Consider the following 20977-nt stretch of genomic DNA (forward strand, 5'->3'; position numbering starts at 1 on the left):
CAGGCTGCGGCTCCATGGCTCCCCACTGCCCTGTCCCTGTCCTCAGGAAGACCGCAGTGGGGGGGCCGGGGGATGGGGACTACCAGGGTGACCAGGCCCTGATGCAAGAAGCCCCTGGGGGCCTACTTCTTCCTCTGAGCGGAGCCCAGGAAGGCTGCTGTAGCTCAGGAGCCCCGGGAGCCCAGCACCACGTCCTGGGCTGGGATGCCATTGGCTGCCACCCTCATTACCATCGCATGGTCACTACCCATCGCCCCTCGAACCCGTGCCACTGTTTAGAATGCAGAGGTCGGTCACTGCTGCTCAGCGTTCCTTTGCCAGGGAGTGCCGGCTCCTGCTCCCGAGGCTCTGGATACCCGGGCATCTGGGTGCTCACAGCTGGTACCGAGCCTGGCGCCCCGGCTCAGTCAGCCCTCGTGATGAGCAGCTCAATTCTGACACTCTTCCCACAGCCCCACGAGTCCTCCAGAGGATCACGGGGTGGGGTACTGATGGAGCATGGACACACAGCCCCAGGAGACATCCCCGAGGAGGCCTCTTCCCAGCTTGGAGAAGTTCTTCTATAAAGGAACAGAGAGGCCACTAAAAACCCACGGCCCTGTCTGTGGCCAGGGCAGCCAGGGACACCTGTCCTACTCCTTCCTCAGGGTCAGGGCTCCAGGACATGCCTACGAGCAGGGACGCCACCTCCAGGAGCCAGGGGGTCCCTGGGCCTTTGCTTCCTCAGGTCTCAGGCGAGCCGCTGTGTCTGTCCCGAGGCCCAGCTGCAGACCCAGGCCCGTGCGCCCCTGCACGGTGGATTCTAGCAGCTGCCCCCCACTAACCGCTCCTCCCGTTGAGAACGGCAGGACCACACATGCAGCATGTGAGAAGCAGTCTCTCCCCTTCGTCCTCCACAGGGAAAGCAGGGCCAAGGGCTCCGTGCCCAGGCCTCCTATCGCACCCGTCACGGAAAGCCTGGGCGGGAGCACCGTCTGACATGTTCTCTTCTCACCTGAGACAGCCGTTCTCTGACCCGGGGCCGTGGGCACGGTGTGCACCCCAAAACCAAGACAAGTGTCCCCACCCAGGTCAGGTGTGAGAGGAAGTCAGGGAGGCGCCTGTCCCCCGCCTGCTGTCCTCAGGACAGGCCCTCGGTTCACATGGCGAAGGTGCTGGGTGCCCTGTGTCCACAGAGGTCCGGGTCTCCAGTGCCACCTCCTGGGCAGAGAACAGCTGGCCCGACGTTCTGGCAGGGCAGGGTCCATCCTTCCCAGAACGAGGGAAGCAGGATTAAGAGCCAACTTTGACCAAGTCCTGTCCTCCGCCCACTGGTGGGGAAGGCCTGCTGGCCCAGGGCTCGCCCTCACTTGATTCTCAGCCTTCGTGTTGCTGCGGGAAGGTGGGTGGCCACGCTGGCAGCTTGGTTCTGGGCACCTATTTTCCCTCCTAACGATCTGTTCAATGTTTTTTACTCTTTCTAAGACCTTGTGTGGTTTTTTTTGCCTACTTCTCAGCGGGAAGGCCAGCCACGCGACCTAATGACCAGCCTTTATCCTGCAGCCAGGCCCAGCACTGGACTCTGGCCTTTGGCCCTGGGCTTTCCAACCAGTGCTTGTCCATGCTTCTTTGCTGATGGCCTGCGGTGCCCCAGAGTCACTGTTAGTGGTTCCTTGGTTTGTTTTTCATCCAGAAAGAACTCATAGGGGCCTAATTAAAAGTACAAGTGCAGTCAGACCAAAGTCCCGTTAACACCAGATCACAGAAGAATCCAGATGTGGTGGCGCACCTCTGTAACCCCGGCCACGGGAGGCTGAGGCAGGAGGGAGACTGGAGGAGAAAGGCCACTGTGTGAGGACAGCCGTCAGGGCTGAGCTCTGAGCCTCCCTGCTTCGAGGCACGGACTCAACGTGGCCTTGACCAGTTGTGGAGTCTGATGGAAGAAAAGAAAAAAGTTCAAGGGGCAAAGTTCTCCTTAGGTCTTGCTCCAAAAGGACTTTGTGACAAGGCCCCAGTAGTCCAGAGTACCCTGTGTCTCCAAGGCCAGATGGCCCCACAGCCAAGCTTGCCCAGCAGGGAATGCTCACCGCCCACCCACAGAGTGGATAGTGACAGCCACCGCTGCAGGCCTCCCTGTGGGTGAGGCAGGGTGACTCAGATGCACACCGCCCAGTCAGGGGTTAGGAGAATGGTCACTGGCCCCCCATAGGACCTTTTGGTGGCTCCCTGAAAGTGTTTCCATTTTGCTAAATGGTAACAGGAGGAATCCCTTTATTAAAAGACAAAAGCTGTCAAGTTGGATCCAAAAAATAGCATTGTCGTCGTGTGTCACTACAAAATGCACACTTAAGAATTATTTTGAAACAATTAAAAGTGAAAGGGTAAGAAAGAGATGCTAAAATATCTGAAAACGGGGAAGATGTTGACATCGATATCAGTTTCAGATAAGGAGATTGAGGTTAAACAAGTTCATGGAGTTGGTGGTGTAAAAAGGAGACACCGACTCATGACAAAGCCGATCCAAGGAAGCCGTGAGAGCATTCCTTGGCCTAGACGCACCCAGCAGCCTGGCAATCCAGACCTGGAGCAGGTGCCAGGGTGGTAGGGATCGGAAGTGGCTCTATTGAAATAAGACGTGGACTCAGTAATCAAAAAATAACAATAAGGTAGATAGCAGATAAGGAGCCAAAATAGTAAGTCTAATCTAATTGGTTCACTGGAAGTGTCGTTTTAATCTGGTTTCCACTCATTTGTCTACATGGATACAAACAAAATCTTAACAAATTGGTATAACAAACTGCAGTCCTGGAAAGAACCCGTGCTTGGGAGTTGGAGGCCCCGAGTCCAGTGCCAGCTCTGTCTTTCAGCAAGTTACTAAAATCTTCTGAGTCATTTCCTAGAATCTAGAAAAGAAAAAGTCCTTGCCTCTAACATTATGATGGGGACAAATAGCATCCGAGTGGTGAGTCTCTTCAGAAGCCCCGTAACACTTCAAAGCAAGTCCCCGGCCCTCCTTCCCTCAGTGTTTGCTGAGTGGGGTGGCACATTCCCACAGGAGCTTAGCAAGAAAAGACTGGCAGCCGGGTACATGGCCACGCGGCATCCTGTTAGCCATCCTGGTGTGAGTTTTGAAAAGTAAGACACCTGGGTTCAAGTTTCTTCAGTTCTGTATACTTGCTTTGAGATCTGGCAAGTTGTTTAACATCTCTGGGCCTCATGGTGGTGGTAATGCTCGCCTCCTGGACTTTCAGCAAGATTAGAGACTGTGTCTGTAGTGCAGCCATCATAGTAAGTGCCAAGCCAATGAAAAGGACAAATAAAATCCCCAGCCTCCAGAGCTGTCCCCTGCACTTAGAAGACCAAGAGTAGACTCCACTGGCCCTGCCCAGGACCACCCTGGGACCGCTCCTCCACCTGACAATGCCCGCCTCCCTCCTGAGGTCCTTTCCTGCAAGCTGGTTCTGCAGCAAGGACGTGATAGCCTGGGCCTCCCGACTACTGTGATGAGGGGAGACGGACACTAGGTGGCAGCATTTCTCCTTCACATTTGTTGGGCCGGGCGTGCAGAGGTGGGCAGAGGCTTGCAGGTCCACCTTGCTTTATGCCTCTTGGGAGGCTCCCTGGCAGGAGAGGTGCCCCTGGGGCACTGGTCTGAGTGAGACTGCAAAAATGTCAGAATTTTGGACAGGCCTGCGAGAAAGTGGTGGAGAGTTCCCGGATGAGGTGAGGAACCTGGCCCGGGACTGAGGACTAGGACGATGGGGCGAGGGAGGCACCTCCAAGAGATGCCGCATCTTTCAAAGCAATATCTTTAGAAACAAACCCATGCAGAAAGCCCGTGGTGAACAAAATACCAAAAATTTGAGTAAAGGCCAGTTCCGGCCCCACTCATGCACCCAGCCCGTCCTGGAGGCTGAGTCCTGCTCTGTCCAGCTTCTCTCTGGGCCTCAGTTTCTCTGTTTCATATGGAGAGCTTTGGACTGGGGTCTTTTTCTCCTCCGGCACTCCCTAGGGCTGTAACCAGTTCCTGCTTACTGTTGAAGGCAGCTGTCCCTGTAACAGTACCCACTGGGCCAAGCCCATGAGCCCCTGGACAGTAGGACTCCAGAAACATAGTCCCCGAGCCCAGCTTCAGGAGCAGTGGCCAATGGTTTTGACCCTATTTGAGACCCTGGTCCAGGTGCTGGGGACCAGGGCATGAATAAGACACTTCAGGGCTCAGCCGCTGTGGGCAGCAGGTACACGAGCCATCTGAGTGCCACTCTGACCCAGGTGCCAGGCAGAGTGCAGGAGGCGGACAGGAGAGGGCTGCACCAGCCCCTGTGGGGGCCCTGCATTCGCAGGTGGTGCCAATGATCTTTCCAGTGGGCAGAAGGGAAAGAGAATTCCAGACACAAATGGCCATGATGCTCTAACATGGCAGAGTCTGCCGCGACAGGCCACGGGCAAGTGACCGAGGTGCCTGAGCAGGTGGCCAGGGGCTCTCAGCCCCTCCGTAAAGAGTGCTTATGACAACTCAGGCCCTGTGCCAGGGACTTCTGCACACTCGGCTCCTTCAATCCTCAAGGTCACCCACAGACCTGCTGGAGCCTGGGTTCCAGAGAGGAGATGAGGCCCCTCTTGTCTCGGAGCCTTGGGGCAGGTGGACTTTGACAGGCACACACGCTCCTGGAGCGCTGTAGCTGGGAGCCAGGGCCTCTTGGGGGAGAGCAGGAGGCGCTGGCAGGTGCTCCCCTGTGGTGGTCTTGTAGGGGTCAGGGGGCATGTGTGGATCCTAGGTCCACCAGAGCACTGGGCACAGGGCGTGTGAGCCTGTGGTGAGAGCCGCAGAGGCATCACAGGGGCCTGCACAGGTGAGCTGAGGGAGCGGTGCTGAGCCACCCATGCCCGCTCCAGAGCAGGCCCCCAGGCCCCTGGGGTCATCTTTAAAGGCAGGTTGGCAGCCTCCGAGGCGAGGATGGGAGCCCCGGACACGGCTTCCCGAGCTGGGCCTCGCGTCTGTCCGTCATCTCAGCCGATCACTGCTCAGATGCCCACTCTCGAGGCCTGCGAGGAGGAGCATCTCCAGGCCCCGTGGCCGCCTGCAGCCCATCTCTTGCCGCCCTCTCTCTCTTTCTTTTCCAGAATGCCAATGTGGCCCCTTGTGGAGCAGACCCGGATGCCAGCTGGGGCACGCGAGGTACACGCAGCGGGGACCCTGTGGGTCTCTGACTGGGCCGGGGGTCACTAACACATTTCCACCATCTCATCCTGAGGCCGCCTCGGGGCCTGCTGGCAGAAGGCCTGGGCACCGCAGACAGGGCCCCCAGGGGGAGAGTCAGCTGACCTCCATGCCATCCTCTGCCCGAGGTGCTCCCATCTCCCGTCGGGGTGCAGGGGCCTGTCCTGGTGTGCTGGGTGCTCTGCCTCACTCGGGGCAGCAGAGCCTCAGGCAAACAGCTTCCAGGCCCCGGGCGGAACAGAGCACCCTGGCTCCCCGTGTGGCCACTGGCATGCCGGTGACACGTTGGGCTCCAAGCCAGGAGGGTGACTGGGGGCTGGCATTACTGGAGTGGTCACCTGCTCACGTGGCAGGGCTGCACCCCAGGCTGCTCTCCCAGCTCCGAGTAGGTCCCATGTCGGCCAGCTCCCCTCCGCGTCACCCCTGGACTGCTGGAGCCTTGCTGGTTCGCACGAGGGCGACGGTGTCAAGGTGTTGCAACCTGCTCCTCTGGGTGGTCGTCCACATCCCCAGGCCTCAGAGCTGGCACATCGGGACCCCCCTAGCATGAGGGGACCTTGAGGACCGGCCCCTCACAGCTGTTGTTGGGCGGGTCGGACTGACCCTGGCTTCTGAGGTCCCGTGTGCATGGAGGCCCTGCTCTCTGGAGGTTTCAATTTTACTAAGACGCTCTTAGTTGGAAGGGAAACCTTTTCACGTCTGCGGTGGAGCTTGATGGTTTAAAACAGGGAAGGAGGACTCGACGGGGAAGGAGCAGGGGAGGGTCAGCCGCAGGGGCGTCCGTCTCCACAGCACTCCCAGAAGGTAGCCTTGGAGCGCCCACTGCACGCGAGGGTAAACTGAGGCAGGTCTCATGGTGGCCCACCACCAGGGGAGACGGCATCGCAGCCGAGAGCCAGTGCCGCCGCCCAGCTTCCAGTCTGTCCTCCAGCCTCCTGGCCATGCCTCCTGCTCTGTCTCGCATGGGAGACCTCAGAGCCCCGTCCACTGCCCCGGATAGACCCGCGCAGGCTGCTCAGGGCACCAGGAGACCGTGCAGGGCCGGGCTGACTGCAGGTGGCTCAGGGTACCCAGGACGGGAAGCTTCCGCTCCTGGCCGCCTTCCGCGCTCCCTAAAGGGCCCTGCGCTCTCGCTCTTGTCTTACAGAGTACAAGGTAAGAGGCCGCCGCCGCCCGCGCCTGCCCAGCCGCTGCCCAGGTTAAACCATCTTTCCTTGCTTTTCCTATGGGTGTCTGTATCCCGAGCTGTCGCAAGTGTGTGCCTGGCTCTGCCCTCTGGTGGGCGCTGGCCCAGCGCTCCCTGGCCTCCTGCGAGCCCTGGCTTCCCCGCAGGTCTACCCGTATGACGCGCTCATCGTCACCAACCGAATCCGCGTGAAGCTACCCAAAGACGTGGACCGCACGAGACTGGAGGTAAGGAGGGATCGTCTCTGCCACGTGGGTCTCTCACGCAGGGTCAAACTCATCAGCCCAGGGGCCACTGGGGGGATGGCGCAGGGCTCAGAGTCAAAGGCCCACATGGCTTCCAAGTCTCAAGAACCTGGTTGCGGGCCCAGCAGTGGGGCCTCTGCTGGGGGGCCACGGGGTGTGGAGGGGCAGGGCGGACTCCCGGAGGCCCGGCTTCTCGGCTTCTCCCTTGGCCACATCCACGCGGCCGGGAAAGGGGAAGCTTGTCCGTGGAGAGCTAGTGTCTGTCTCGTAATTCCAACAGAACATCACTCAGTAGAGCCGGACGATATTTGTTGACTGAAAGCAAAGTCTGTTGCGGGCCTACTATGCACCAGGGCCCAAAGCACCCAAAGCACCTGTCTTGCAGTGTGAGGTCGGTCAGCTGGTGGGTTTCGTCCCCACCCCCTCGGACTGTGTTGCTGCCTTTGATGGCCTCTTTCCCTGGGGCCAGGAGTCTTGGGGCTCCTGGGAAGAAAGGCCATGGGCTGGCTGTGCCCAGGGTGGGGACAAGTGAGGCACGGTATGCGTGTGGCCAGCCCTCACCCTGCCCAGCGTCTTGCCACAGTGATTTACCTGCTGCCGAGAGAGGGAGCAGGAGGCCAGCAGGACCCAGGCCAGGAGGGCTGGCTGGGCTGAGGCCAGGCAGATCGACCAAGGGCTGAGTTCTGAGATGGGACAATGGGGGCTGGCGGGAGCCAGGTGGCTGGGGTTGGCTCCTGGGAGGTCATGTTGGTACTGATCTCGGCCATCAGGATCGGGTCCTGTTCTCCATGTTTAACCTTCAACACCAGAGGAAACACAGAAAGCAAATTTTGTCTGAGAAAGAGCCCAAACAGAGACAGCGGACTTCTCAGAGAGGAGGGGCCAGTGCTGTCTGGGAGGGGTGTCTGCTCTCCCTTCGGGGTCTCCGATTTCCCCTCTCAGCTCCTCTTTCCATCCTGCCTGCCCCGAGGTAGGAACAGAGCAGCCCAGGGGCACTCAGGAGCAGCTCCCTGTGTTGGGAGGCCAAGGGGTTGGCCCTGGGTGTGCGGGGACGTGCCGAGGTGTCAGGACCCATTTCCTTCTCTCCGGCCAACCCAGCATTCATTACCTCTGCCGACTGCTGTCCTTCACCCTGTCTCGTGTCCAGGGTTCAGGAGGACGCCCAGTCGGACCCTGAAGGATGGCAGGAGCTTCATGAGCACAGAGGGGGCAGGGAAGGGCATCCCCTGCAGGGAAGCCGTGAGAAGCTGGGGGTCAGCCCTGTGACCCAGCAGTAACATCAAGCAGGACGGGCTTTCCTGGGCCTGTGGTCGCCGTGGCTTAGGCCTTGATGTGGATTTTCATGGCCCTTGAGTGAATCTCTGTGCCCATGAGATGTTGTGCAAAGCCCCTCAGCACAGGGGTAGTGGCAGGAAGAAGGTGACAGAGACCCTGGTGTGGCTGCAGCACTGGGAGGAGGCTCATCCATTCTGGCCTTCTTTGTTGTAACTGATAAGTACCCGACCCAAAGGGACTCGAGCATAAAGGAAATTGACTGGCTAGAGTGACTGAAGGGCCTCTTCAGGTATGGTTTGATCAAGGGCTAAATGTTTCTAACACTCCATTACTTTTTTCCTAATTCTTAACAGTGCTTCCTCTGTGTTGACTCCATGGATAGACAGACCTTCACCTCACTCCCCAGACTCACAGTCTGCAGGGACGAGATCCATCTCTCTCTCTGAAAAGCCCTCACCTTGATGGGTGAGGTGATCACCCCTAAACCCTCCAGTTTGACCCAGGGTGTGCAATGCCCTGATTGGACAGGCTCAGCCTGTACCCAGGCGGAGCTAAGGAGGCTGCTGAGGCCACCTGAGCTGGACTGACCCAGCTGACCCCTGGGGGGAAGGCCGAGGCCTGCCATCTGAGGTGGGGGAAGGCGCGGCAAGAAGCAGCCTCCAGTGTCCACCTGCAGGATGGGCACAGGACAGCACAGCAGCCTCCACTGTCTGGTTCCCACCAAAGCTCAGTCCTTGCCCCTGGTGCCAGTCCAATAACGAGGACATGGTTCTGAGCAAAGGAGAAGCCCAGGGGCCTCCTGTCCAGGAGCTGTGGTTCTGTCCACCCGGGAGACCAGGCCACCTTCCAGGGCTTCTCTGTGGAGCCATGATTCGGGGAGAAGCCATTTCTGAGAGCTCCTGTGCCATCCCAGGTCTGAGTCCTTGGTTCCTGGTGGGGTGCTCGAGGACAGGAGACTGCCGAGGGGGGGACCCTGTTTCCCCTGAGGCTGGGGAGGGAGGCGCAGGGACAGGAAGACAAGAGATGCTCCTTTTACAAATAAGCTGCAGAGGCAGAGCAGCAAGGCCCCTTCAGAGCGAAAGTGGCCACAGGGGCCCAGGCAGCATGGCCGGCCCACATCACGGCCACACGAGGGCAGCAGAGAAGCCTGGGCGCTGAAGCGTCTGCCTGGCGGGACGTCTGAGCGCCCCACAGAGGAGGAGAGGAGTTGGGGTCTCCCAGGAGGGGCGGGCCAGGAAGTGGCGTGAGTCCTGGGGTGCTGGGAGCCACCCAGGGTGGCCCCTGGAGGAGCTCGAGCCTGAGTGTGACCAAGGTGCCACGAGGCCCGGATCCTGCAGGGCCTCAAGCTAGGAGCTGAGGCGGCCTCGGGAGACTGGGTCCTGGGGCCTCTGCCCTGCCTCCGGTATGACCGCCCGGCTGGCAGAGAAGGCGTCCCAGGCTGCCCTTGTCTACAGACGGCTCCTGGGTGGTGTCTGGCACCTGTGGGGGTGTGTAAGTGCAGCTGTCTCCAGCACACAGGGGGCAGTGCACTAGAGGGCCTGTCCCCAAGGACCAGCTCCAGGCTCAGATGAGAGCGGGTGGCTCCAGGTCTCACCTGTCTCAGGGCAGCAGCCTGGCCCTGCCCGCCGCCTCCTCCTGGGCCTGGCACTGGGCTGTGCCTAAGTCACTTCTAGTTTCCCCTTCACTTGGGGGGCTGGGCTAGTGTACAGAGGCTGGTGGTCAACACAGGCGAGTTCTCTGCTGCCCAGGGGGCCAGTTTAATCTTTCAAATACGTGAAAACACACCAAGGGTGGCTTGTCTTTCTCCTGCAGCTCAGCTGAGCCAGGAGCAGTCGGACAGGACCGTCCTCACAGGTGGGCAGTGGGCGGAGACCTGGGGCGCCCCTGGGGCTGGGAGCTGGGATGTGAGCCCACAGGGTGGGGGCTGCTCCCAGCAAGAGTGCAAGGCACCCCTAATGCTTTTATTTCAGGGAAAAGAGCTTTATTTTTACAACAAAAGCAATTCATAAGTATCATAAAAGTCCAGAGAAACACAAAGAGCATAAGAATCTGACGGGACTCCCCCACTCAGTCCTGAGACTCGCTGCCGGCGGGGACGGGCTTCGGGACCCTTCTTGGACTGATTCCTATCTGGGATAAGAAGGTCACAACCTGTGTTCAGTTTGATGTTCCGACTTTCCCTCTTGAACTTGACACTGACGCGTTCCACACTGGTTGACGGAGACCTTCTTTCACTTTTCAAGTGTCCACACCACTGGGTCCCATGTGAGGGTCCCCAGGCCCAGGCTGTGGAGGGACAAACCGCACTTCCTCTCTGCCCCAGAGGCTGAGCCCGCGGCATGGCAAGGCTGGCTGCAAGGCAGGCTGGGAGCTGGAGTCTAGCTTTCTGCCCAGGAAGAGGACATGGCAATGGTGGGCAGCTGGTGTCATCGGCCACGGCTCTGCAGGTGGACCCCAGGACTGGGCTGTCAGATGGTCAGGGCCTGTCCTTGATACTCAGTGCTAAAGTGCTTGGCTGAGTCTTTCAGTCATGCCCTGGATGCAAACCAACTGCTGAGCAGAGCCCTGGGGCTGCCTGGGAGCCAAAACTGTCCCGAGCTTCCCCCTGGTAGGCAGCCCCTGTCACCTGTGATCCAAAGGAGTGTGTGCAATTATATACCAGCATTAGGACTCTGACAGAGAGAAACATAGGCCTATGAGAGTGTTTAAAATAAGTAAATGTTAACTGCGTAGAGAACATGTACGTGCGCACATGTGCAAATGTGTGTGCGTGTCAGTGTGTTTTGGGTCAGGCAGAGAATTCTAGGAACAGCAAGCTGTGTGTGCAAAGGCCCTGGGGTTGTGTGGAGACGGCCAGAGGGCTGAGGTGGCTGGACCTGAGCTGGGAAGTGAGGAGGGATCACTCTCAGCATCCTGGGCCATGTCAGTTTGGGTCTTAGCCTGAGAAAATGGCTCTTAAGTTGGGGGACTGCGTGGTTAGGTTTGCAATTAAAAAGCCCCTGTGGCTGCATCATGAAGCTTAGGCTGTGCGCTGCAGGGAGATTGTTGTTATGGGATATGGTGTCGTGGTGCCTTAGGTGGTGGCACTGGGGGAGTGGTGGCAGACTTGGGTGGTGTTGGGAAGTCAAGGCGCAGGAGTCAGAGACAGAGAGCACCTCAGGCGAGGGAAGGACATTTCGGGTAGACTCCGGGCTGTGCCGATGGCATCCCTGTGTGGTGGCCGTCACTCAGCGGAGCAGAGTGCACCTGGAATGATAATGATTGACACCCTGGCTGACAAGGCCAGGGGCATTTCGGGTGCTCAGCCTGGCAGCAGTGAAAAGCACCATGTAGGCGCCTCATCCTGCACAGTAGGTCTCAGTTATCATCAGCGACTCGTGAACCAGGCAGGATGTCCACTTTGACCATGGAAGGGGGTCAGATGGATCACGTGGTACCAACGAGCAGAGCAAGGACCAGCAGGTGGGTGTCCAGGGAAGCTCCCCAGGGCCCAGTTTAATGCTCTTCCTGGGAAGTGGCAGCCTCTGTCCCAGAGATCTGAGTCTCAGTCCCTGGCCACCTTACAAGGCCCTCCTACCCTGGAGGACCTCAGGCCCTTCCTGTGTTAAGTCCTCCTCTGGGGGTCTCTGGGCCATGAGCTCTCAGTCCAACAGGCTGGAGCCTTTATGACCCCAGCAAAGTCAGTGTCCTCCAATCTGAGGCCTCTTGTACCCTGACTGATCGAAAGACATCATTGTTCTTCTGCTGAGCAGCTCCTGCCATCCCGGGTGGCATCCTGATGGGTGGGCGAGCTCTTAGACTCAGGGTGACCTGCTACGAGTCCAGCCTCCAAATGTCTGGCCACATGACTTTGGGCAAGTTGCTTAAGCGCGCTGAGCCTGGCCCTTGCCTGTCGGTCAAGTGACGATCATGGTGCCTGCCCTGCTGGGACGTCAGGCGTTCATTTAGTTGCTTGGAATTCACTGAGCATCTGCCACGACAGGTACCGGGCAGGTGTCCTGTGCACACAGTTGATGTCACCAACCATGTGGGTGCTGGGCGCTGGGATTGCGTGAGCCGAGGTTGAGTCAGCTGCCAGGGGAGAGAGGGCCCTTCGCCCCGCACTGGCAGAGGTGGGGCTGGGCAGTCACGGGATCTGGTCCCACCTGATCACCAGATGTTCTCCAGGCGAGACATGCCTTAACGGGGGTTTCCACAACTTGGCAAGGTGGCCAGGTGGGTGTCCCTGGCCCCTACGGCTCAGGAGAGGCAGAGCTGGGCTTCAACCTAAGGTGTCACCTGGAGCCACTGGGCTGCCCTGTGGCTTGGCCCTCTGCCAGGCCAGCCCTCTAGAGCACTCACTCTAGGTGTGAGCTAGAGCCAGGCCACTAGCAAGTAGATACACACACACATGTGCTTGTGCAAAGAACACACTCATGCAGACCCAGAGGTGCATGACACATGCAGGTGTGTGTGTGCATGCATGTAGATACGTACATGTGTTGACACACAGACACCAGTGGCGTGTGCACCTGGATGGAGAGAGCACACACAGAGGCACAGACTGACTCATGCATGCACATGCAGACACGATGCTCGATAAACGCTTACATACAGACGTAAACACAGACCGAATTCTGTGTCTCAATTTCTAGACACAGACTGGGAACTTTGAAGGACTTGGCGCACAGCCGGGGCTGGGAGTTCTGAGAAAGAGGCGTCCCGTGGTTTCCGGGCTGCCCTCTGCCAGGCCCAGGGGCTAAACTCATACCTGGTTTGCTCAGTGGTAAGAGCCCCCGGCTGGAATATGCTGGGAAGCCAGCCCCGGGGATCAAGCCCCTCCTCTGTCTAACCCACCGTTGGTCTGAGGAGGAGGTGCCCCCCTGGACGGGTAGTGGCCGTCAGGGGTTTGAAGCCACCAGATGCTCCCTGGCCCAGAGGAGATGCAGGAGGGAAGCACATGCAGTTCTGGAGGCTGGAGAAAGCACCGGAAACAGAGGCCAGGGCCAGCAGAGGCCAGGGCCAGCAGGCCTGGCAGCTGCGAGTGGGGCAGGAGGCAGAGGGGGAGCTGGGAGACAGACTTACAGATGCCCAGCGCCAACAGACATTGCCCCTGGGCAGGGGTTCAGGGGACACAGTGGACAGCCAGGTCCATGCTGCCCTCCTGGAGCTGAGAGGCAGCCAGGTCAGCAGCGCCTGGGGCCAGGGTCGGCTTGGCCCTGGGGCCTCTGGGGCTAGTGCAGGCCCGAGGGCCCAAGTTGGAGTCAGGACCTATAGGACCGGAGGAGCCACCGGCAAAGCGGGAAAGAGCCATGCAGGTTGCAGCCTGCCCCTGAGGCTGCGGACACCCCTGTGGAGCAGAGGAGTGATGGGGGGCAGGCAGGGCCACGATGAGGCTCGCCATGGGACCACCTGGGAGCCACATCACGGCGGCTCTGAGCCTCTGTCTCCTACCACCCAATAGGCTGTGAGCGAGGTCAAGGTGGGCTGAGATCGGCCATGCCATTAGGGAGCGGCAGGCTCAGCAGACTGGCTGTGCAGGGCCGGGCCTCATGCAGGCTGAGGTGGTGGGACCCAGTGACACCAGGGAGCCAGTTTTCAGGAAAAAAGCCACCCCTCACGGGTCTGGTTCCTGAAACCCCCTAGCAGCACCGGTGCAGGGGCAACTGTGACTAGGGGCTGGGAGAGAAACAAGGTGTCCGGAGGCTTCTCCATGGGATTCTGAACTTGGTGGGGTGTGGGGTGGTGGCAGTGCCCTGGAGGGGACCTGGGGTTGGGCAGGGGCTGGTGGGTAGCTCCAGGCTGGGGTAGAGGACCCTTGGCCCCTGAGGCCGCAAACACAAGTCATCCCCAGAACACTCACTGGGGGCAGGAGGGAGGGCGGAGCAAAGACCGGGCATTGGAGCCACTTTGCCTGGCCCCAGGCCTGCCTTGCTGCCTCCAGATCCGTGACCTTAGGCAAGTCGCACAGCGTCACTGAGCCTGGAATGAGGAAAAGACTCCCAGGACAGATGTGGGTACAGACCCTCACTCCAGCCTGGCCCGCAGCCCTTGGTCAGTGCAGAATTGGGGGTTCGAATCTGCCGGCTGGCTGCAGGTGGCAGGACTGTCCCCTGCCTGTGGTTCAGCTTGCTGCCTCTGCAGAGAGCCTGGGGGAGAGGGCTTGCAGGGAGTCTCACAGCGGCACCCCTCCCTTTGCTCACTGGCCACTGCTCTGTGGTGGTGACCGGTGGTGGCTACTCTCCTTCGTGTGCAGGAGACTGGTGCTGTGGCTCCAAGGTGGAGTCGGAGTCACTTCTAGGAGTTCCGCTGGGCCAGGCTTGCTGGGGGCAGTGCTGGCGGGGTTGGTGGGGCTGGGGTGGGTGGGCTGCTCTGGCTGGCTTCTGTGTGCCCAGCACCTGGCGCTCCTCAGGGGGACAACAAAGAGCTAACCACCAGCAGAGAGCAGCAATGGCCTTAGGTGGGAATGGATCAGGACAGGCCCTGCCCCCAGCTGCAGGGAGGAAGCCCAAGGTCAAGGCCGCAGGAGGTTCAGGTCATGCCCAGCCTCTTGCTGCTCCTGGCAGTGGCAGTCCCACTGTGGCCAGCAGGGGCAGTGGGCAGAGGCCAGGCAGCCCCTCCCAGCTCTGTTACGAGGCTCCCGCCCTGTCTTGAGCGCAGAGCCCTGTGACTTAGCCCTCCTGCAAGGCCCCACCTCTTCCTGCCGTCACCTTGGCTGTTGGGCTCCAACACATGCATCTTGGAGGCCGGTGGCCGGGCATTTCTTCTCCAGCCATTAGATCTCTGCCTGTGTAACACAGAGAGGCTGAGGGGTCTGGAAGGATGGCAGAGACGCCACCCGGGTCTCGTTTAATCCCAGGTGGCATAACCGAGGTCAGGTCACTAGCACAGTTAGGCCCCTGCCAGGTTCAATGAGCAGGAGCCAAGGCCAGCATCCTGGGAGGCCCTCCCTGGACATACAGGTGAGCTGGCACAGGCCACCAAGCCACCACTACCAGAGCCAGAATGGGAGCCCTCAGCCCCTTCCTGAGCCCTGTAGGCCACACACAGGTGGCCCGGCCCAGCCCACATGCTGGGGACACCTCCAATCTCTCTTGTTGCTGTTATCTGACAACCCGGGCTGCTCCTGGGGCCTCTGGTGACTCCGGCATCTGGTCACAGGTCTCTCCCTTAGAGGACACCTGTCACTTCAGAATGGTAGATGTTCCCTCCATCCCCTTGGCCAACACCCACCTCAACCGCCCCCACATGGCCGCCCTGGAGGTGCGGTCCCTCCCTCCTTCCCCGTGACGAGTCCCGCCCTGCAGCCTGCTGAGGTCTGAAGACCATGGCGTCACCTCACACCTGCCCTGCCCTCCTGCCCCAACCTAGCCTGTGCTCAGCCACTGTCCCTTCTCTCCTGCTCCAGCACCGTCCCCAGCAAACGCCCAGCCCTGACGAAGCCCAGGGGCCCAATGGGCACCTCGTCTTTTCCCTTGAAAAAGGAAACGGCAGGCAGCCTGGTCCCGGGCTCCTCTGGGCTGAGGAGGGAGCCTCACCAGCCCCAGGAAGGAGGGCCTCAGCCTGGGTCCATCGCTACCTGCTAAACTGCCCTGCCCCAAGGGATGGGTGGAGCGGCTCCCTAGCGCCCAGAGCCAGGTTTGTGCATCACAGGCCGGCGATGCTGGTCGGTGACGGCAGATGAGTTTCCTTCTATGGTCGTCATTGCGTCTTTAAAGATGGAGTCTGAAGTGACAGTTGCAAATCTCTGTGGGCGAGGGGCAGGTTTCTCAGCACAGAGAGCCCAGTCTCAACCCCATGCAAATGCTCAATGTCTGGCAAGCTCCAGACCCTTCCTGGTTCAAACTTGATGGGTGCAGGGGGCTGAGGGCCTCTTCCTGGGGGATTTGTCAAACCGTACAAGAGAGACTCCAGGCCAGGTTCAATTAGCAGTGGCTTTTGTGACCCAGGATTCTGGGGGGTCCTGGCTTACCTCCTCCAGATCAATCCCTAGCTGGACTTCCACACCAGTGCTACAGAGAGGAGGGATGTTGTGGGATTCACAATGGCCAGAGTCCATGTCCACACTTTCCGGAGGTTGCCATGTCCTGACCTTGGTTTTCTCTTCTGATCATGACAGTAACTTGTAGTATCAGTGACTTTGTTTTAAGGTTGAGGAAACTGAACCCCCGTTTTTCGGTGAGAATTTTTTAAAATTGTGGCAAAACTCACCACTTTATCCACCCTGAAGCGTCCCATCCCGTGGCCCTTCCTACGCCCACAGCGGTGCATGACCGTCACCACTGACTAACTCCAAGACACTTTCATCACCCCAAAGGACACTCCCCGTTCCTCTCCCAGCCACCCCTGGCAACCGCAGGCCTGCGCTGGACGTCTCATAGACACGCGGTCATGCAGCAAGCGGTCTTGGGTGTCTGGCTCCTTCCTTGGTCCATGTCTTCAAGGCGTCCTTGCTGACCCCGGTGAGAACTCCTTGCTTCCAAAGGCTGAGCTGCCGCCTCGTGGATCCGAGGGTGGACACTGGGCTTTTCCCACTTTTTGGCTGCTTTGAACCATGCCGAGGCTGTAGGTGCACAAACGCCCGAGTCCCTGGTCCTCTTCTCTGGGTCTCAGCTAGGAGTGGACGACTGAGCTCACAGTCTTCTGCTCACTTGGAGTGCCTTCTCCACTGCTTCCCACACAGATGACGAGCCACGCTTGCAGATAGGTGGCAGAGCCTGACCTTCTCTGGCCACACCCCATCCCAGCCTCCTGATTGGCCCTTCTGCTCGGCCCCTCCCCAACAGAGCCGCGCCCCACCCTCTGGGAAGGCTCCTCAGGAAGGGGATGCGGAGCCCACCTGAGCAGGTCTGCAGGAGGGAGAAGATGCTCCCTGAGCCTCGAGGAAGACTGAGTCCTAGCAGGCATGTGCACGGCAGCAACAAAGTGCTGGTGGCTGGCACAGTGGCCTCTGTAGTTAACGTGGCAGGGCCTGGGCTGTGGTCCACGGCCCAGCTCCTTGCTGAGTGCTGACCTGAAGGGACTCACTCGTCCCTGTGGTGACCCCGCCACACAGATGCTGAGGCTCCTGGAGGCCAGCTTCATCACATGGCACCACAGAGGCTCTGGAGGCAGGCGCCTGAGCACCAGGTCATGCAGAGTCTCTAAAGTGGCCCCAGCCCAGGAACTGGGCTCCAGGACACAGGGCCGGGAAGGGTGGGATTTGCACTCGGGCCTGGCCGGCTTCTTCACTCCCTGGTCACACTCGGCATCCCAGCTGGGAAACGGGAGATGGAAAACCTCCCACTTCCTGTCACAGACACCAGCTGTGAGTTCAATGAGGGGACTGCGGCCTTCTAAGGACAGCTACAGGAAGCTCAGACACAGAGGGCAGGTACAGCCCTGTCCCCAAGGTACACAGGGAAGGCACATTGGTAGGAGACAGGGTGGAGGATGCTGGCCCCAGCTCTGGGCTGGCCCCTCTGTCCCCCCGAGCCTCTTTCCTTTGGCTGGGCTCCCTCCCTGTAAAGAGGGAATGGGGACCCACAGGCCCACCGAGAGGCTGCGCCAGCCTGCCTCTGGCCCGAGAGCCAGGAGAGCTGGCCCAGCTGAGAAGCCACTAATTGTCCCCTCTGTTTCTCATTGTTTGAAGAGACACTTGTCACCTGAGGAGTTCCAGGAAGTGTTTGGGATGAGCATCGAGGAGTTTGACCGCCTGGCGCTGTGGAAGAGGAATGACCTCAAGAAGAAGGCCCTGCTGTTCTGATGGCCGCCAGCCCTCCCCACGGGCCGCGCCAGGGCAGCGCAGAGGAGCCCCCGCCAGAGCCACACACCCTTCACCCCACACCTTGCCGTGGCTTCTCTGTGTCAGTGGGACGGGTGGGGGCCCTGGGGGAAGCTGGGCTGGGCAGGAGGAGGGCCCCAGTGGGCACAGCCCCCAGCGTGCGGAGAAGCGCCTGCCTCTAGTTTAGGGCCACGACCCCTGGCTTGACTCAGCCCTTCCCAGGGGCCGCTCGGCTTCCGGGCCGAACCCAGACAGGGGTGGCCCACCTTTGGGCATCCCCAGAGTGCCTGGCACTGGGGCGCAGAGGTGGCCAGGACGCGGGCTGTGAGAGGCTCTTCAGTGACAGGCGCTGTCGGAGCCAGTGGCCCCGCCTGGAGGCCGCAGACTCACAGGCCAGGGCAGGAGAGCAGAAGGAGAGCCAGGGGCAGAGCCCAGCGCTGGGTGTGCGAGCTTTACACCTGTCCCTGACGGCTCTCTTCAGGAAGGAGCGTCCGCAGACAGGGTGCCACCGAGCGCTCCAGGCACGGCTCCCTCCAGCCACCCCCTGAGGCCTAAATGAGACCTTTCAAGTAACACAGAAGTCTTTATTTTTAAAAACGTATAGCTTACTTACACACAAGATGACACCCGCGCAGAGTGCAGTCCTACGTCCCGGGCAAGGGGAGCACCTCTGCCTTACGCCCCACCCTGCGGGGCCCCTGTGGCCCCGGCTCGTGGCGTCCCCGAGAGACAGGACCCTCAAGAGTTTCCTCTTGTCTTTCCCTGTGTGTGTCACGTAGACGCCCTGAAGCCTGACCCTCTGAGTGACGCTGTGTGTAAGTACGTGTGACTCGTGGCTGCCAAGGCTCCTTGCCCTCATTTTTCCAAGTCTCCCCCAGTGGCTCTGGAATAAAGGTCTCCCCGTAGCCAGCCTGGTCCCCTGTGGCCTCCGGGGCACCGTCCTGGTGGTGGCCAGCGGTGCCTCGCCTTATCCACTGTAAGACAAGCCACACCCGTGGGGACCCTGTACCCGTGCACCTCCCCCACACAGGCACCAAACACTTTTGGAGGAGAAGGTGGAGCCCTTGTCGCCTCCAATCTGTGAGGCCAGCAGAGCGTGGGGTGGAGGGAGCAGGAGGCTGGCTGGCGGGCCCCCCAGGTGACACGCACTGTCTGCATTTATAGGTGGGCAGGGCACTGACAAGGTGCAGAGGAGGGTGGGTGGGAACCGGGGTCAGTTTCTGGTCCTGTGTGTCCTGCCCAGCCCTGCCCCTGAGTCGTCCCTACTCAGCGTCCTCACAGTCCTGGACACACCAAGTTCCACTTGGCCCTTGGCTTCTCACCAGCCCAGCTGTTCCACAGAGGGGACTTCTAGCTCCTAATGCTTCCTGCCATTTAGCCACCCGAGCCTGCGCAACTGGAAACTCCGTCCCCTCCCGCCCGGTGTCAAGTCTGACCCCAGGAAGTCTGGGGTAATAAAAGACGCCCTACTGTAACTTGTCAACCTGCAGAGCCACTTGTGTGATGGCATGATTTCTGAAGGTGCGAGGCCTCTCGCAAACTGCGCCAAGGCAGCGGCTGTGGGCTTGTGCATGGAGCAGGGCCAGGCCCCAGGAGGGACCCCCGACCCAGGGGAAGTGCCTGGTCTGGCCTCGGCTTGCTCAGGAGCATTCCTCAGCCCCTCCCCAGGCTAGTTCCAGGTACCAGTGGTAGCAATGGGTAGGGCCTGGCTCCTGCCTGCCCCAGGGCAGGTTGAAGAGACTAACCAGGAGACTGCTTGGCCTCTATGAGAAAGCCATGGTATGCCCATGTGTCCCTTGTCCAACTCAAAGGCCACCAGTGCTCCACAGTGACCACAGGATGGGTTCTGGGTCCTGTGCCCACCTGGAAGTGTCTTGAGGCACCATGCTTCCAGATCAGAGCTGTTCAGCTGTGCTTTGCACGATACTGGGAATGTTCTAGATCCATGTTCTCACCAACAGAGCAACCACTGTTTGAAGAGTGACTGGGGGATTTAACACAAGGTTTAAATCTTAATTCATTGAAAGCTGAATAGCCACTTCTGGCTAATGGCTGGGTAGCTCCAGAAGGTGAAAAAGTATGGCTGCCCCCACCTGAGATGGAGCCCCAGGAGACCAGGGGATCTGCCCCTCAGGTGCAGCAACCTGTATTCCTGCCTGCTGCACACCCCTCTGTATCCGACCTGGGCACGGGGAGGTGCACTGTGAGGCTCTGACCTCAGAGCTCTCAGTGGACACCAGCTGGGTGTCCATGAACTTAATTAAATTCCAACATTACCCACCTGGAGACAGTACCCCCTCCCAGATGCCAACCACAAGCCCCAGATGGATTCACCTGGTTTTCTGACAGGCCCTTAATAAATCAGGATTCCCACCACCTCCTTCTTGGGTTCAGCTGATTTTCTAGAGTGGCCCACAAAGCTCAGGACACATTTATGTTACCAACTTATCATAAAGGATATCACCAGGGGTGCAAATGAAGATTGGCACAGGTCAAGGCAGAGGAGGAGGGCACAGAGCACTCCCTGGGGCTGCCCTCCAGGCACTGCCCCCTCCAGCCATCCAGGACCACTTGAACACTATTCTTTTGGGTTTTATGGAGCCTTCATTATGTAAGTAGGAGTGATTACATTACGGCCATGGGCGATCCACTCCAACTGCAGCCCCTCTCCCCTCTTCAGAGGCTGGGGGCAAGGGTGAAAGTCCCAGTCCTCTCTTCCTGCCTGTCTTTCCTGTGACCAGCCCCATCTAGGAAATGGCTAGGGGCTGCCAGCCAAAGGACAATTCATTAGCATGCAAACAGCACTTTGGGGATTCCAAGGGTTTTAGGAGTTGTATGCCTGGAACCAGACAAGGCCTAATATCCATGTCACAGTATCATGCCTTCCCACCCCCAGGGCTAAGTCCTGTCTCCCTTGACATCTCAGAGTCTGCCCACAGTACCATCTTGAATCAGCACCACCTGGGGCTGGTGTCAGGGGCCCCCGGGACAGATGGGACAAGGAGAGGTCAGAGGCAGCAGAGTCTCCTTCCTGGATGTGTCTCCTTCCTGGATGTGCCGAGCTGCGGCAGGGAGAGCAGGGTGATCCCCTAGCTGGCCTTAGTGTTTGGCTCACAAGTGCACGTGGTGCCTCTAGTCACAGTCATTGGCCAGAACTGCAAAGGGGTCCAGGAAGCAAGTATGCATGTGTCTGAGAAAGGGAGGCCACTGGATCACAGGCTGGCGTGGCTGGTTCGATGGCCCGGATGCACAGGGCCCCACCTCTCTGACTAATCTTCAGGGCTTGGGGGGCTCTTCTTGTGAATCCCTTTGGAGTCCTCAGCTGCCCT

General features: G+C 59.5%; 1 protein-coding gene across 34 annotated transcripts in view; it reads left to right on the plus strand.

Annotated features, from left to right (window-relative positions):
* The window catches only part of ABLIM2 (actin binding LIM protein family member 2), a 134746-nt gene extending 115609 nt beyond the window's left edge, over positions 1–19137 (plus strand). For 18 of the 34 annotated variants that reach the window (XM_081303723.1, XM_081303729.1, XM_081303717.1 and 15 more), the window contains 3 exons: positions 6533–6613; positions 16226–16347; positions 17517–19137. In XM_081303723.1, the coding sequence (XP_081159849.1) occupies positions 6533–6613; positions 16226–16342 (198 nt within the window). In that variant the 3' untranslated portion in view covers positions 16343–16347; positions 17517–19137. Of the gene's footprint in view, positions 1–452; positions 1954–5103; positions 5159–6347; positions 6399–6532; positions 6614–16225; positions 16348–17516 lie in introns of those variants that run through there. The other 16 variants (XR_014023257.1, XR_014023262.1, XR_014023263.1 and 13 more) reach the window with 7 other exon arrangements.
* The last annotated feature ends 1840 nt before the right edge of the window (positions 19138–20977 follow it).

The sequence above is a fragment of the Spermophilus citellus genome (assembly GCF_964194105.1).
Source record: "Spermophilus citellus genome assembly, chromosome: 8".
NCBI classification, from domain to species: Eukaryota; Metazoa; Chordata; class Mammalia; order Rodentia; family Sciuridae; genus Spermophilus; species Spermophilus citellus.